General features: G+C 38.3%; 1 protein-coding gene across 1 annotated transcript in view; it reads left to right on the forward strand.

The window, feature by feature from the left end:
- The window catches only part of pyroxd2 (pyridine nucleotide-disulphide oxidoreductase domain 2), a 39,892-nt gene that overhangs the window by 24,381 nt on the left and 2,354 nt on the right, over positions 1–13,157 (forward strand). Inside the window, exons 7-16 of the mRNA XM_062058174.1 lie at positions 2,395–2,548; positions 2,615–2,676; positions 2,752–2,849; positions 4,471–4,612; positions 4,710–4,844; positions 4,916–4,988; positions 8,233–8,386; positions 8,458–8,609; positions 11,760–11,866; positions 11,980–12,100. Coding sequence (XP_061914158.1) covers positions 2,395–2,548; positions 2,615–2,676; positions 2,752–2,849; positions 4,471–4,612; positions 4,710–4,844; positions 4,916–4,988; positions 8,233–8,386; positions 8,458–8,609; positions 11,760–11,866; positions 11,980–12,100 — 1,198 coding nt within the window. The remainder of the gene's footprint in view (positions 1–2,394; positions 2,549–2,614; positions 2,677–2,751; positions 2,850–4,470; positions 4,613–4,709; positions 4,845–4,915; positions 4,989–8,232; positions 8,387–8,457; positions 8,610–11,759; positions 11,867–11,979; positions 12,101–13,157) is intronic.

Below are 13,157 nucleotides of genomic sequence, written 5' to 3' on the forward strand. Positions count from 1 at the left end.
CTTACTAAGTCAAAATAGTGACTTACAAAGTCAAATTTAATGTTACTCAATGTTACTGCTGGGGGGCTGTGAAATTTTGGTAGACTTTAATTTTTTTTAATATTTTCATATTTCCCCTCGCATTTTTTTCACATATGTAAATATCTTTAAACAGACATTGAGCCAACACATTTAGTTGAACATGAATCATGATGACATAATATGAATAAATCATTGTATTGTATAAATGTTAGCATTTAATATAGTTAGTGATAGGCACTGTACTTGTCAGCAAGCGATTAGCGCACTAGTTGTCAGCTAGCGATTAGCGCGCTAATTGTCAGCTGGTAATTAACACCCTAGTTGTCAGCTAGTGATTGACACGCTTGTTGTCAGGTAGCGACTAGCGCACTCTCTGTCAAATAGCGCGTTGGTTGCCCGCTAGCGATTAGCGTGCTAATTGTCAGCTGGTAATCAACACCGTAGTTGTCAGCTAGTGATTGACACGCTTGTTGTCAGCTAGCGACTAGCGCACTCTCTGTCGATTAGCGCGTAGGTTGCCCGCTAGCGACATGTGCGTTAGTTGTCAGCTAGCCACTAGCACGCTAGTTGTCATCTAGCAATGAATGCTCTAGTTATCAGCTAGTGAGTTGTCAAGTTCAAGATGTCAACTAGAAATTAACATGCTAGTTCAACTACGTTGTCATGTAGTTAAACATAAATATATTATTATATTCATGTTAGCGTTTAAGATAGCTAGCAATTAGCACTCTAGTTGTCATGTAGCAATTAGCACCCTAGTTGTCAGCTAGCAATTGGTGCTCTTGTTGTCAGCTAGCTATTACCGCTCTAGTTGTCAGCGAGCAATTAACACTTTAGTTTTCAGCTAGTGATTGACTCGCTTCTTGTCAGCTAGCGATAAGTACGTTAGTTGTCAGCTAGCCACTAGCACTCTAGTTGTCATCTAGCAATTAATGCTCTAGTTATCAGCTAGCGAGTTGTCGAGTTCAAGTTGTCAACTAGAAATTAACACGCTAGTTCAACTACATTGTCATGTAGTTAAACATAAATATATTATTATATTCATGTTAGCGTTTAAGATAGCTAGCAATTAGCATTCTAGTTGTCATGTAGCAATTAGCACCCTAGTTGTCAGCTAGCAATTGGTGCTCTTGTTGTCAGCCAGCTATTACTGTTTTCAGCTAGCGATTGACACGCTTGTTGTCGGCTAGCGATTAGTACGTTAGTTGCCAGCTAGCGACTAGCACGATAGTCCTCAGCTAGGGATTAGTGTTCTAGTTGTCAGCTAGCAGTTAACACTTAAGTCGTCAGCAAGCAATTGACGCGCTTGTGGTCAGTTAGGTATTAACACGCTGAATGTCAGCCAGTAATTAGCACATTAGTTGTCAGCTAGCGACCAACACACTAGTTGTCAGCTAGCGATTAACGCCCCAGTTATCAGTTAGCAATTAACGCCCTATTTGTTAACTAGCAATTAACGCGCTAGTTCCACTCCACTGTCATGTAGTTAAACATAAATATATTATTATATTCATGTTAGCGTTTAAGATAGCTAGCAATTAGCACTCTAGTTGTCAGTTAGCAATTGGTGCTCTTGTTGTCAGCTAGCTATTACCGCTCTAGTTGTCAGCTAGCAATTAACACTTTAGTTTTCAGCTAGCGATTGATGTGCTTGTTGCCAACTAGCTATTAGTACGTTAGTTGCCAGCTAGTGTCTAGCACGTTTGTTCTCAGCTAGCGATTAGTGCTCTAGTTGTCAGCTAGCAATTAACACTTAAGTCGTCAGCTAGCAATTGACGCGCTTGTTGTCAGTTAGGGATTCGCACGCTGAATGTCAGCTAGTAATTAGCACATTAGTTGTCAGCTAGCGACCAGCACACTAGTTGTCATCTAGCGATTAACGCTCCAGTTATCAGCTAGCAATTAACGCCCTATTTGTTAACTAGCAATTAACGCGCTAGTTCTACTCCACTGTCATGTAGTTAAACATAAATATATTATTATATTCATGTTAGTGTTTAAGATAGCTAGCAATTAGCACTCTAGTTGTCAGTTAGCAATTGGTGCTCTTTAATTAACGCGCTAGTTCTACTCCACTGTCATGTAGTTGAACATGAATAAATAATTATATTATAATATATTATTATATTCATGATTAGAGTGCTCGTTGCCACGTAGCTATTAGCAGCACAATACTGTTATTTGAATATCGTTAGTATTGCACAAAAACAAAAACAGGACCAGTTTAATGTAAAATACAATCATACTTGAATACAAGATATATACTGTAAGTAGGGATACCCGCTCCTTCTTTCCATCAGTTTGGGGGTGCTTGGTCTGGAAAAACGTTGAAGATCCCTGCTCTAAGTCATCTCGTCCTCGTCTGGCACCCAGGCGTTTTCAGGTTTTGTTTTGTATCTTGAGAAGCTGGCAGCCGCCATCCACCCCCTCCTGGATGCCCCCCCTGTCGACATTCCAGGCATCACAAGCGGCTCGTGGCGGAAGAGGCTGGCTGCAGCCAAAACACTGAAGCCCGTCGTCAAATGTGGTGCGTAGCTAGCGTGGGACATGACTGGAGAGATGGAAGGTCGAGTCAAAGTGTGTCTTTTTCAAGGGCTGAAACTGGGCAGAAACATTCCAGACTTTTATGAGATCACAACAGCCCCAATCATGAAGGTTTGTCCCAATTGTCTGCCTTAATTGTACCGTTGTCCCTGGATGGCATCACTGCTTGTGTTGTTTTTATGTTAGATCCTCAATCGGTGGTTTGAGTCGGAGCCGTTGATTGCAACGCTGGCTACTGACGCCGTCATTGGAGCCATGACCAGCCCCAGCAATCCTGGTAGTGGGTGAGGCGGCGTGTTCTTGTTAAAGATGGACTTACTTACTATGTTTTCAGGAATTCAGGAATTTTCAAAACGGGGTCCCGGGGACCCCATCAAGTCATAACAAAACAAAACAAATGATAAATGTATGCATTATCCTGTTATATCTCACATTCTATATAGTGTTTTGAAAAAAAGGTTGTCATAAACGTTACTTAATTAATTTTAAAAAATAATACAAAAGAAAACAAAGTTGTCCGAGTGCAAACTGAGGCAGTATTTGTGATTGATAAAACTTTCGGCAAATCAAAATTTAAGAAATTTTACCGGAAAGTTCATTACTTTGAAGATAAACGGGGACGGAAATTTGACCCGGCACATATAAACAGCGATAAAAAGCGACCACAGAACTTTCCTCCAGAAAGTCTTATCTTTGTCCATGTGATGTCAGATAAAACAAAAATGGAGCTGTTTGGCCACAATACCCAGCAATATGTTTGGAGGAGAAAAGGTGAGGCCTTTAATCCCAGGAACACCATGCCTACCGTCAAGCATGGTGGTTGTAGTATTATGCTCCGGGCCTGTTTTGCTGCCAATGGAACTGGTGCTTTACAGAGAGTAAATGGGACAAAGAAAAACCTCCAAATTCTTCAGGACAACCTAAAATCATCAGCCCGGAGGTTGGGTCTTGGGCGCAGTTGGGTGGACAATGACCTCAAACACACGTCAAAAGTGGTAAAGGAATGGCTAAATCAGGCTAGAATTAAGGTTTTAGAATGGCCTTCCCAAAGTCCTGACTTAAACGTGTGGACAATGCTGAAGAAACAAGTCCATGTCAGAAAACCAACAAATTTAGCTGAACTGCACCAATTTTGTCAGGAGGAGTGTTCAAAAATTCAAGCAGAAGCTTGTGGATGGCTACCAAAAGCACCTTATTGCAGTGAAACTTACCAAGGGACATGTAACCAAATATTAACATTGCTGTATATATACTTTTGGTCACATTTTCAGTAGACCCATAATAAATTCATAAAAGAACCAAACTTCATGAATGTTTTTTGTGACCAACAAGTATGTGCTCCAATCACTCTATCACAAAAAAAAAAGAGTTGTAGAAATTATTGGAAACTCAAGACAGCCATGACATTATGTTCTTTACAAGTGTATGTAAACTTTTGACCACGACTGTATATATATATATACTGTATATACATGTGTGTATGTATATATATATACATTATTCTGATGAAAAAATGTAATTCGACAGCACGAAAATATATATCTTTACAAAGTGTAGTTTTGTTTCACTTTTTTTAAAAATTTCAAATATATTTTAATTACTATTTTCTTGACTTGAAAAGGATAAAAGCCAAAATAGAACCAATCAAGTGGGGTTGTTGTTTTCACTTCTGTTTTCACAATACTGACCTCAATTACCGTGACAGCGCATTGCCTTTTCTTTACTTCTGAGATCATTTTAACGACATGCAGCATTTTGAAGGTGTAATAAAAACTAGACTCCGCCCTCTAACGTCTCCAGCCCACAATGCACCCTGCACCAGCAAGGATTTGACTGTAAAACAGTTTGAAAAAAACCCAATGCAAGATCCATGTTAATTTTTTACTTTATTGTTACTTTTTGCAGGTATGTTCTCTTGCATCATGTGATGGGCGAGTTGGAGAAGGAGAAGGGAGCGTGGGGGTACGTGGAAGGAGGCATGGGAGGCGTGGCCAAGGCTTTGGCCAACTCTGCTCGGTCCTATGGTGCAGATATTTTCACTGAGAAGGCAATTTGTTTTTGTTTAGAAAGGCATCCGCCTTTTTTGCAAAACTTTTAATTACACCTATTGTCGACTTTTCTCATGAACAATGTGTCATTTGCAGGATGTAGAACAGGTCCTGGTTGACTCACGCGGCGCTGCGAAAGGAGTGGCATTGAAGGACGGCATGGAAATTCATAGTAGGATTGTTCTCTCGAACGCGACTCCGTATGTCACCTTTAAAAACCTCACACCACAGGTGATGAAATACACTGTTGACCACAGCCTACCATTTTTGTCTCACTCCCTGTGTGTTTGCTTTTTGTATAGAGTGCCCTTTCTCCAGCATTCCTGAAAGCTGTCGATCAAATAGACCACACCTCACCTGTCACCAAGATCAATGGTAAACATTTGTCCTACTGAGCTCAAATACATTACAGATCAACCTGTGGAATCTGAACCGGAAAAAAAAAATATATATACAGTATATATAGGGATCTTATGAATTCCTGTCCCTATATGTATGTATGTATATGTACATTATATATGTGTGTATATATATATATATATATGTACACTACCGTTCAAAAGTTTGGGGTCACATTAAAATGTCCTTATTTTTCAATGAAGATAACTTTAAACTAGTCTTAACTTTAAAGAGGTACACTTTATACATTGCTAAAGTGGTAAATGACTATTCTAGCTGCAAATGTCTGGTTTTTGGTGCAATATCTACATAGGTGTATAGAGGCCCATTTCCAGCAACTGTCACTCCAGTGTTCTAATGGTACAATGTGTTTGCTCATTGGCTCAGAAGGCTAATTGATGATTAGAAAACCCTTGTGCAATCATGTTCACACATCTGAAAACAGTTTAGCTCGTTACAGAAGCTACAAAACTGACCTTCCTTTGAGCAGATTGAGTTTCTGGAGCATCACATTTGTGGGGTCAATTAAACGCTCAAAATGGCCAGAAAAAGAGAACTTTCATCTGAAACTCGACAGTCTATTCTTGTTCTTAGAAATGAAGGATATTCCACAAAATTGTTTGGGTGACCCCAAACTTTTGAACGGTAGTGTATGTATCAATGTGTGTGAGTGTGTATATATGTGTATGATGACGGATGGATTTAGAAAAAATAAATGCATTTTTATTTGTAACTAAACATAAATAAAAGTCTGCTTACATTGGAGCCAATGGGAGCTCCACTATATCGCCCATATAATCCAATAAATAACCAATTCAAAAAGCGCCAACTATACTTCATTTACAATTCGTGATTTGAGTGTGAATGTTGTCTGTCTATCTGTGTTGGCCCTGCGATGAGGTGGCGACTTGTCCAGGGTGTACCCCGCCTTCCGCCCGATTGTAGCTGAGATAGGCTCCAGCACCCCCCGCGACCCCGAACGGGACAAGCGGTAGAAAATGCATGGATGGATGGATGGATAAATGTATACAGAACCCATAACCAGTGAAGTTGGCACGTTGTGTAAATTGTAAATAAAAACAGAATACAATGATTTGCAAATCCTTTTCTACTTATATTCAATTGAATAGACTGCAAAGACAAGATACCTAATGTTCGAACTGAGAAAAGTGTTGTTTTTTTTTGCAAATAATCATTAATTTAGAATTTAATGGCAGCAACACATTGCAAAAAAGTTGGCACAGGGGTATTTTTACCACTGTGTTATATGGCCTTTCCTTTTAAAAACACTCAGTTAACATTTGGGAACTGAGGAGACCAATTTTTGAAGCTTTTCAGGTGGAATTCTTTCCCATTCTTGCTTGATGTACAGCTTAAAGGCCTACTGAAACCCACTACTACCGACCACGCAGTCTGATAGTTTATATATCAATGATGAAATCTTAACATTGCAACACATGCCAATACGGCCGGGTTAACTTATAAAGTGCAATTTTAAATTTCCCGCTAAACTTCCGGTTGAAAACGTCTTTGGATGATGACGTATGCGCGTGACGTAACCAGTGAAACAGAAGTATCGGTACCCCATTGAAAACAATACAAAATAGCTCTGTTTTCATCTCATAATTCTATAGTATTCTGGACATTTTTGTTGGTGAATCTTTTGCAATTTGTTTAATGAACAATGGAGACTGCAAATAAGAAAGTTGTAGGTGGGATCGGTGTATTAGCGGCGGACTACAGCAACACAGCCAGGAGGACTGAGAGATGGATAGCAGACGCGCTAGCCGGCGAACTAACCTTAACTTCCTCCGTCTCCGAGCCGCCAACCGCATCTGTGATCGGGTGAAGTCCTTCGTCGCACCGTCGATCGCTGAAACGCAGGTGAGCACGGGTGTTGATGAGCAGATGAGGGCTGGCTGGTGTAGGTGGAGAGCTAATGTTTTTATCATAGCTCTGTGAGGTCCGGTTGCTAAGTTAGCTTCAATGGCGTCGTTAGCAACAGCATTGTTAACCCTCGCCAGCCTGGAAAGCATTAACCGTGTATTTACCTGTCCATGGTTTAATAGTATTGTTGATTTTCTATCTATCCTTCCAGTCAGGGATTTATTTCTTTTGTTTCTATATGCATTTAAGCACGATGCTATCACGTTAGCTCGTAGCTAAAGTGTTTCGCCGATGTATTGTCGTGGGGATAAAAGTCACTGTGATTGTCCATTTCGCGTTCTCGACTCTCATTTTCAAGAGGATATAGTATCCGAGGTGGTTTAAAATACAAATCCGTGATCCACAATAGAAAAAGGAGAGAGTGTGGAATCCAATGAGCCAGCTTGTACCTAAGTTACGGTCAGAGCGAGAAAAGATATGTCTTGCACTGCATTCTAATCCTTCACTCTAACGTTCCTCATCCACGAATCTTTCATCCTCGCTCAAATTAATGGGGTAATCGTCGCTTTCTCGGTCCGAATCTCTCTCGCTCCATTGTAAACAATGGGGAATTGTGAGAAGTCCTTCCTTCGGTGACTTCACGCTACTTCCGGTACAGGCAAGGCTTTTTTTATCAGCGAGCAAAAGTTGCAACTTTATCGTCGATGTTCTCTACTAAATCCTTTCAGCAAAAATATGGCAATATCGCGAAATGATCAAGTATGACACATAGAACGGATCTGCTATCCCCGTTTAAATAAAAACATTTCATTTCAGTAGGCCTTTAAAGTTGTTTAATGGTCCGGGGTCTCCGTTGTGGTATTTTAGGCTTCATATTGCGCCACACATTTCCAATGGGAGACAGGTCTGGACTACAGGCAGGCCAGTCTAGTACCCACACTCTTTTACTACGAAGCCACACTGTTGTAACACGTGGCTTGGCATTGTCTTGCTGAAATAAGCAGGGGCGTCCATGATATTGTTGCTTGGATGGCAACATATGTTGCTCCAAAACCTTCATGTACATTTCAGCATTAATGGTGCCTTCACAGATGTGTAAGTTACCCATGCCTTGGGCACTAATACACCCCCATACCATCACACATGCTGGCTTTTAAAAAAACGTCCCACATTTTGGTCCACTCTGGTTTACATTTTTCACTGCGAAGGTGAAGTGGTACTAATTGACAGCATGTTTGTGGAATTGCATAAACCAGTTTATTTTATAAACATATAAACTTTATACCAATTGTCTGAAGTTGTTGAAAAGTTTTGTCCTCTGTGTTTCTACCAGTGGCAGTGAACAAGCTGCCCAACTTCCTGGCGGCCCCGACACCTGACAACAAACCAGGACCCCACCATCAGTGCTCCATTCACTTGAACTGTGAAAGTGTGGACCTACTGGAGACGGCCTACAAAGAGGCCATGAATGGACGCCCTTCAACAAGGCACACACTTTTATCCCATATTTAAATTGCCTTCGCAATGGTCGCTTCTGAACGTCATACTGATTCTTCAGGCCCATGATCGAGATGACCATACCGTCTGTGCTGGACTCCACACTGGCTCCCTCTGGCTGCCACGTGGTGTCACTGTTCACACAGTTCACCCCCTTCCACATCGAGGGCAGAGAGTGGACTGAGCAGGACAGAGAGGCCTTCGCAGATACTGGTGAGAAATACTGACAGCCTATCAGAATGACGCCATACCAAGTTCAGTTCAAAACTTGAAGCAAATTTATAAAAACACTAGAATGCTCCTGTTGTATAGAGCAGAGTTTTTCAACCACTGTGCCGTGAAATACAGTCTGGTGTGCCGTGGGAGATTAAGTCATTTCACCTCATTGGGTTAAAAATATTTTTTGCACACAAGTAATTATAATCCGTAAATAATGTGCCGTTGTTGAGTGTCTGTACTGTCTAGAGCTCGGCAGAGTAACCATGTAATACTCTTCAATATCAGTAGGTGGCAGCCGGTAGCCTATTGCTTTGTAGATGTCGGGAACACGTTGTGTCATGATCAGAATATGCAGACGACAGCGGGAAGCAGCGTGCAGGTAATAAGGTATCTTATGCTTAAACCAAAAAGTAAAGGCATTGAAGTTTAGGGAAGGCTATGCCAAACGAAACTAAAACTGAACTGGCTGCAAAGTAAACAAAACACAAAATGCTGGATGACAGCAAAGACTTACAGTGTGTGTGGAGCAGAGACGGCGTCCACAAAGTACCTCCGTACATGACATGACAATCAACAATATCCACACAAAGAAGGAGAGTGTCCGCGCAACTTAAATAGTAGTCTGGATTGCGGAAACAAAGCAGGTGTGGAGAATAGCGCTCGAGGAAGACATGAAACTGCAACAGGAAAATACCAAAAAAACAGGAAAAAACACCAAAATAGGAGCGCAAGAGAAGGACTAAAACACTACTCACAGAAAAACACGAAAAAAACTCCAAATAAGTCACGGCGTGATGTGACAGGTGGTGACAGTACACCTACTTTGAGACAAGAGCTATAGTGATGCATGCTTGTTTATGGTTTAAATTCATATCCAACAATTGCGAGAACGACTTTTTATTGAGTTTCGTTCTTTAATGATTTCTGCTGGTGGTGTGCCTCAGGACTTTTTCAATGAAAAAAATGTGCCTTGGCTCAAAAAAGGTTGAAAAACACTGGTATAGAGGAACCTGGACCAGTGTAAACACATTGGTAGATACTTGCATTGACATTTTAACCTTGCTGGCAAACATAGAACACTTGGGTCCAAACTTGAGATTTACATAACTAAGGCGTTCCTCAAGGCACCTCTTTAAGACCCTGTGTACATTAAAAATTATTTAGCCTAAGCCCCGTTTCGGCCACACTAAACGATCGTTTAAGGTTCCCTTCCTTTGATAATTTTTTACACGGGTAAGTGCGCCGTGTATTTCTTGAATCTCCGGCTCTTAGCTTTGTATGGACCCATCGATCGTTTACAAACTGAGTTCGGAGAGGAAGTGACGCCAGAAAGACCTTGTCCCACACAGGAAGTGACGTCAGAAAGAACGCGCCACAGCCAGCTTCATAATAAAGCTGTTTCGTAACTCGGAGCTAACCACGTACAGGAGCGTATCTAGTCGATACTACTATGATTACGTCGACATTTTTTGGCATCACAACATCTTCTTTCGTTTAAAAAAAAAATTATATTATGTTTATAAACTCAGGAAATACGTCCCTGGACACATGAGGACTTTGAATATGACCAATGTATGATCCTGTAACTACTTGGTATCGGATTGACACCCAAATTTGTGGTATCATCCAAAACTAATGTAAAGCATCCAAACAACAGAAGAATAAGTGATTATGACATTTTAACAGAAGTGTAGATAGAACATGTTAAAAGAGAACATAAGCAGATATTAACAGTAAATGAACAAATAGATTAATAATTCATTTTCTACCACTTGTCCTTAATAATTTTGACAATTGATAATTTTGTTTGCTTACTTACTAATAAAAGACAAGTTGTCTTGTATGTTCACTCTTTTATTTAAGGACAAACTTGCAATCAGAAACATATGTTCAATGTACCGTAAGATTTTTTTGTTAAAATAAAGCCAATAATGCAATTTTTTGTGGTCCCCCTTTATATCGAAAAGTACCAAAAAGTATCTAAATAATTTTGCTACCAGTACCTGTACCAAAATATTGGTATCGGGACAACACTAGTTTAAATATACAAACCTTGGCTAAAATATGGACTTTTGTCAAGGCTGGAACACATTATTCATGTTTCTTATGGAGAAATGTGCCATTATTCTTATTTACATTGTTTCTTATGGAGAAATTTGCCATTATTTTTATTTACATTGTTTCTTATGGAGAAATTTGCCATTATTCTTATTTACATTGTTTCTTATGGAGAAATGTGCCATTATTCTTATTTACATTGTTTCTTATGGAGAAATTTGCCATTATTCTTATTTACATTGTTTCTTATGGAGAAATTTGCCATTATTCTTACTTACATTGTTTCTTATGGAGAAATGTGCCATTATTCTTATTTACATTGTTTCTTATGGAGAAATTTGCCATTATTCTTACTTACATTGTTTCTTATGGAGAAATGTGCCATTATTCTTATTTACATTGTTTCTTATGGAGAAATGTGCCATTATTCTTATTTACATTGTTTGTTATGGAGAAATTTGCCATTATTCTTATTTACATTGTTTCTTATGGAGACATTTTCCATTATTCTTATTTACATTGTTTCTTATGGAGAAATTTTCCATTATTCTTATTTACATTGTTTCTTATGGAGAAATTTACCATTATTTTTATTTACATTGTTTCTTATGGAGAAATTTGCCATTATTCTTATTTACATTGTTTCTTATGGAGAAATTAGCCATTATTCTTATTTACATTGTTTCTTATGGAGACATTTTCCATTATTCTTATTTACATTGTTTCTTATGGAGAAATTTTCCATTATTCTTATTTACATTGTTTCTTATGGAGAAATTTACCATTATTTTATTTACATTGTTTCTTATGGAGAAATTTGCCATTATTCTTATTTACATTGTTTCTTATGGAGAAATTTGCCATTATTCTTATTTACATTGTTTCTTATGGAGAAATTTGCCATTATTCTTATTTACATTGTTTCTTATGGAGAAATTTGCCATTATTCTTATTTACATTGTTTCTTATGGAGAAATTTGCTTCACTGTATGAACTTTTCGATTTACGAACCATGTTCAAGAACCAATTATGTTTGGAAATCCAAGTTCCATTGTATTTGAACTTGTTTTTTTTGTCCTCATCTAGTATTCAATTGGGTGGAACAATACGCCCCTGGATTTAAGGACTCAGTGGTGGGAAGGGATGTCCTGACTCCACCTGACCTGGAAAGAATCTTTGGACTCACTGGAGGGGTAAATACACTTCAATGTGCACTTATGTTGGAATGTTACATTGAGCCATAAGTCAATGAATTGCTTCACTCTTACAAAGATTTTTGTTACAAAATCTCCATTTTTTTTTACAGAATATCTTTCACGGATCAATGTCACTGGACCAGCTGTACCTAGCACGACCTTTGCCCGCTCTCTCAGACTACCGTACGCCAATTAAAGGGCTGTATCTGTGTGGCAGCGGCAGCCATCCAGGTTTGTATCTAGATTTGCTTGGGTCAATATTACCCAAGCTTTTTTTTTTACACTGGATTTATTTAACTGAATTTTTGGAGCTTGAATTGTAATACATTTCAATAATTAAAATTTAAATGCGTAAAAATTCAGTGCAGACAAATTCATCCACTTTCCGCTAAATCAGTCCTTTTTAAATAGTGGGGCGGGTTCCCCTGGCGGGGGGGGTGGGGTGGGGGGGGCGTGTGACCCTGGGGAACGTGCTTGATCAGAATCTGGTAGTATCATGCTTAAAAAAGGGATTACCGGTACCAATATATGCCTATATGTATGTATGTATAAATATGTACAGTATATATATATATATTTATATATGTGTATGTGTGTGTGTATATATATATATATATATATATGTGTATATATATATATATATATATATATATATATATATATATATATATATATGTATGTATATATGTATCTGTTTATATGTTATTTTATTTCTGATTATTATTATTAATGTATTATTATTATTTTTTATTTTTTTTCTGTTTATTTAATCGATGTATTTGTAGATATTACTTAGTTTTTGTTGTTGTTTCGTTCTTTTTTTTGGGGGGGGGGGGGTGTGGTATGGGTGGGATATAAAAAAAAATATTTTGACATTTAGGGCAGACAATAGATACCGGTATATGATTTATGTGAATATGATGTAATGGATATGAATGTCTGATGCTGGATGTCAATAAAAATAAAATGAAAAAAAACAAAAAAAACAAAAAACAACTAAATTAGGCTGAACAGTTTGTTGAAATAAAATTCATGAGCAAAATGCATGTTTAAAAATTCAGTTTATAAAAATTCAGTGCACAAAAATTGTGCACTACAAAACGTGGTCTTTGTAGTCATTAATCCTGACTTGCTCATTTGGATAAAAAAAAAAAAGAAAAATCAGTAAAAATTGTTTTTATATATTGTTGTTTTGTAGGTTGAAGTGATTTATATATGGTGATTAATTGGAATGTATTAATATTTACTGAATTTATTTAATTTAATTTTTCAGTACCAAATTGTTCAA

Source organism: Entelurus aequoreus, linkage group LG09 (genome assembly GCF_033978785.1).
Source record: "Entelurus aequoreus isolate RoL-2023_Sb linkage group LG09, RoL_Eaeq_v1.1, whole genome shotgun sequence".
Classification (NCBI taxonomy): domain Eukaryota; kingdom Metazoa; phylum Chordata; class Actinopteri; order Syngnathiformes; family Syngnathidae; genus Entelurus; species Entelurus aequoreus.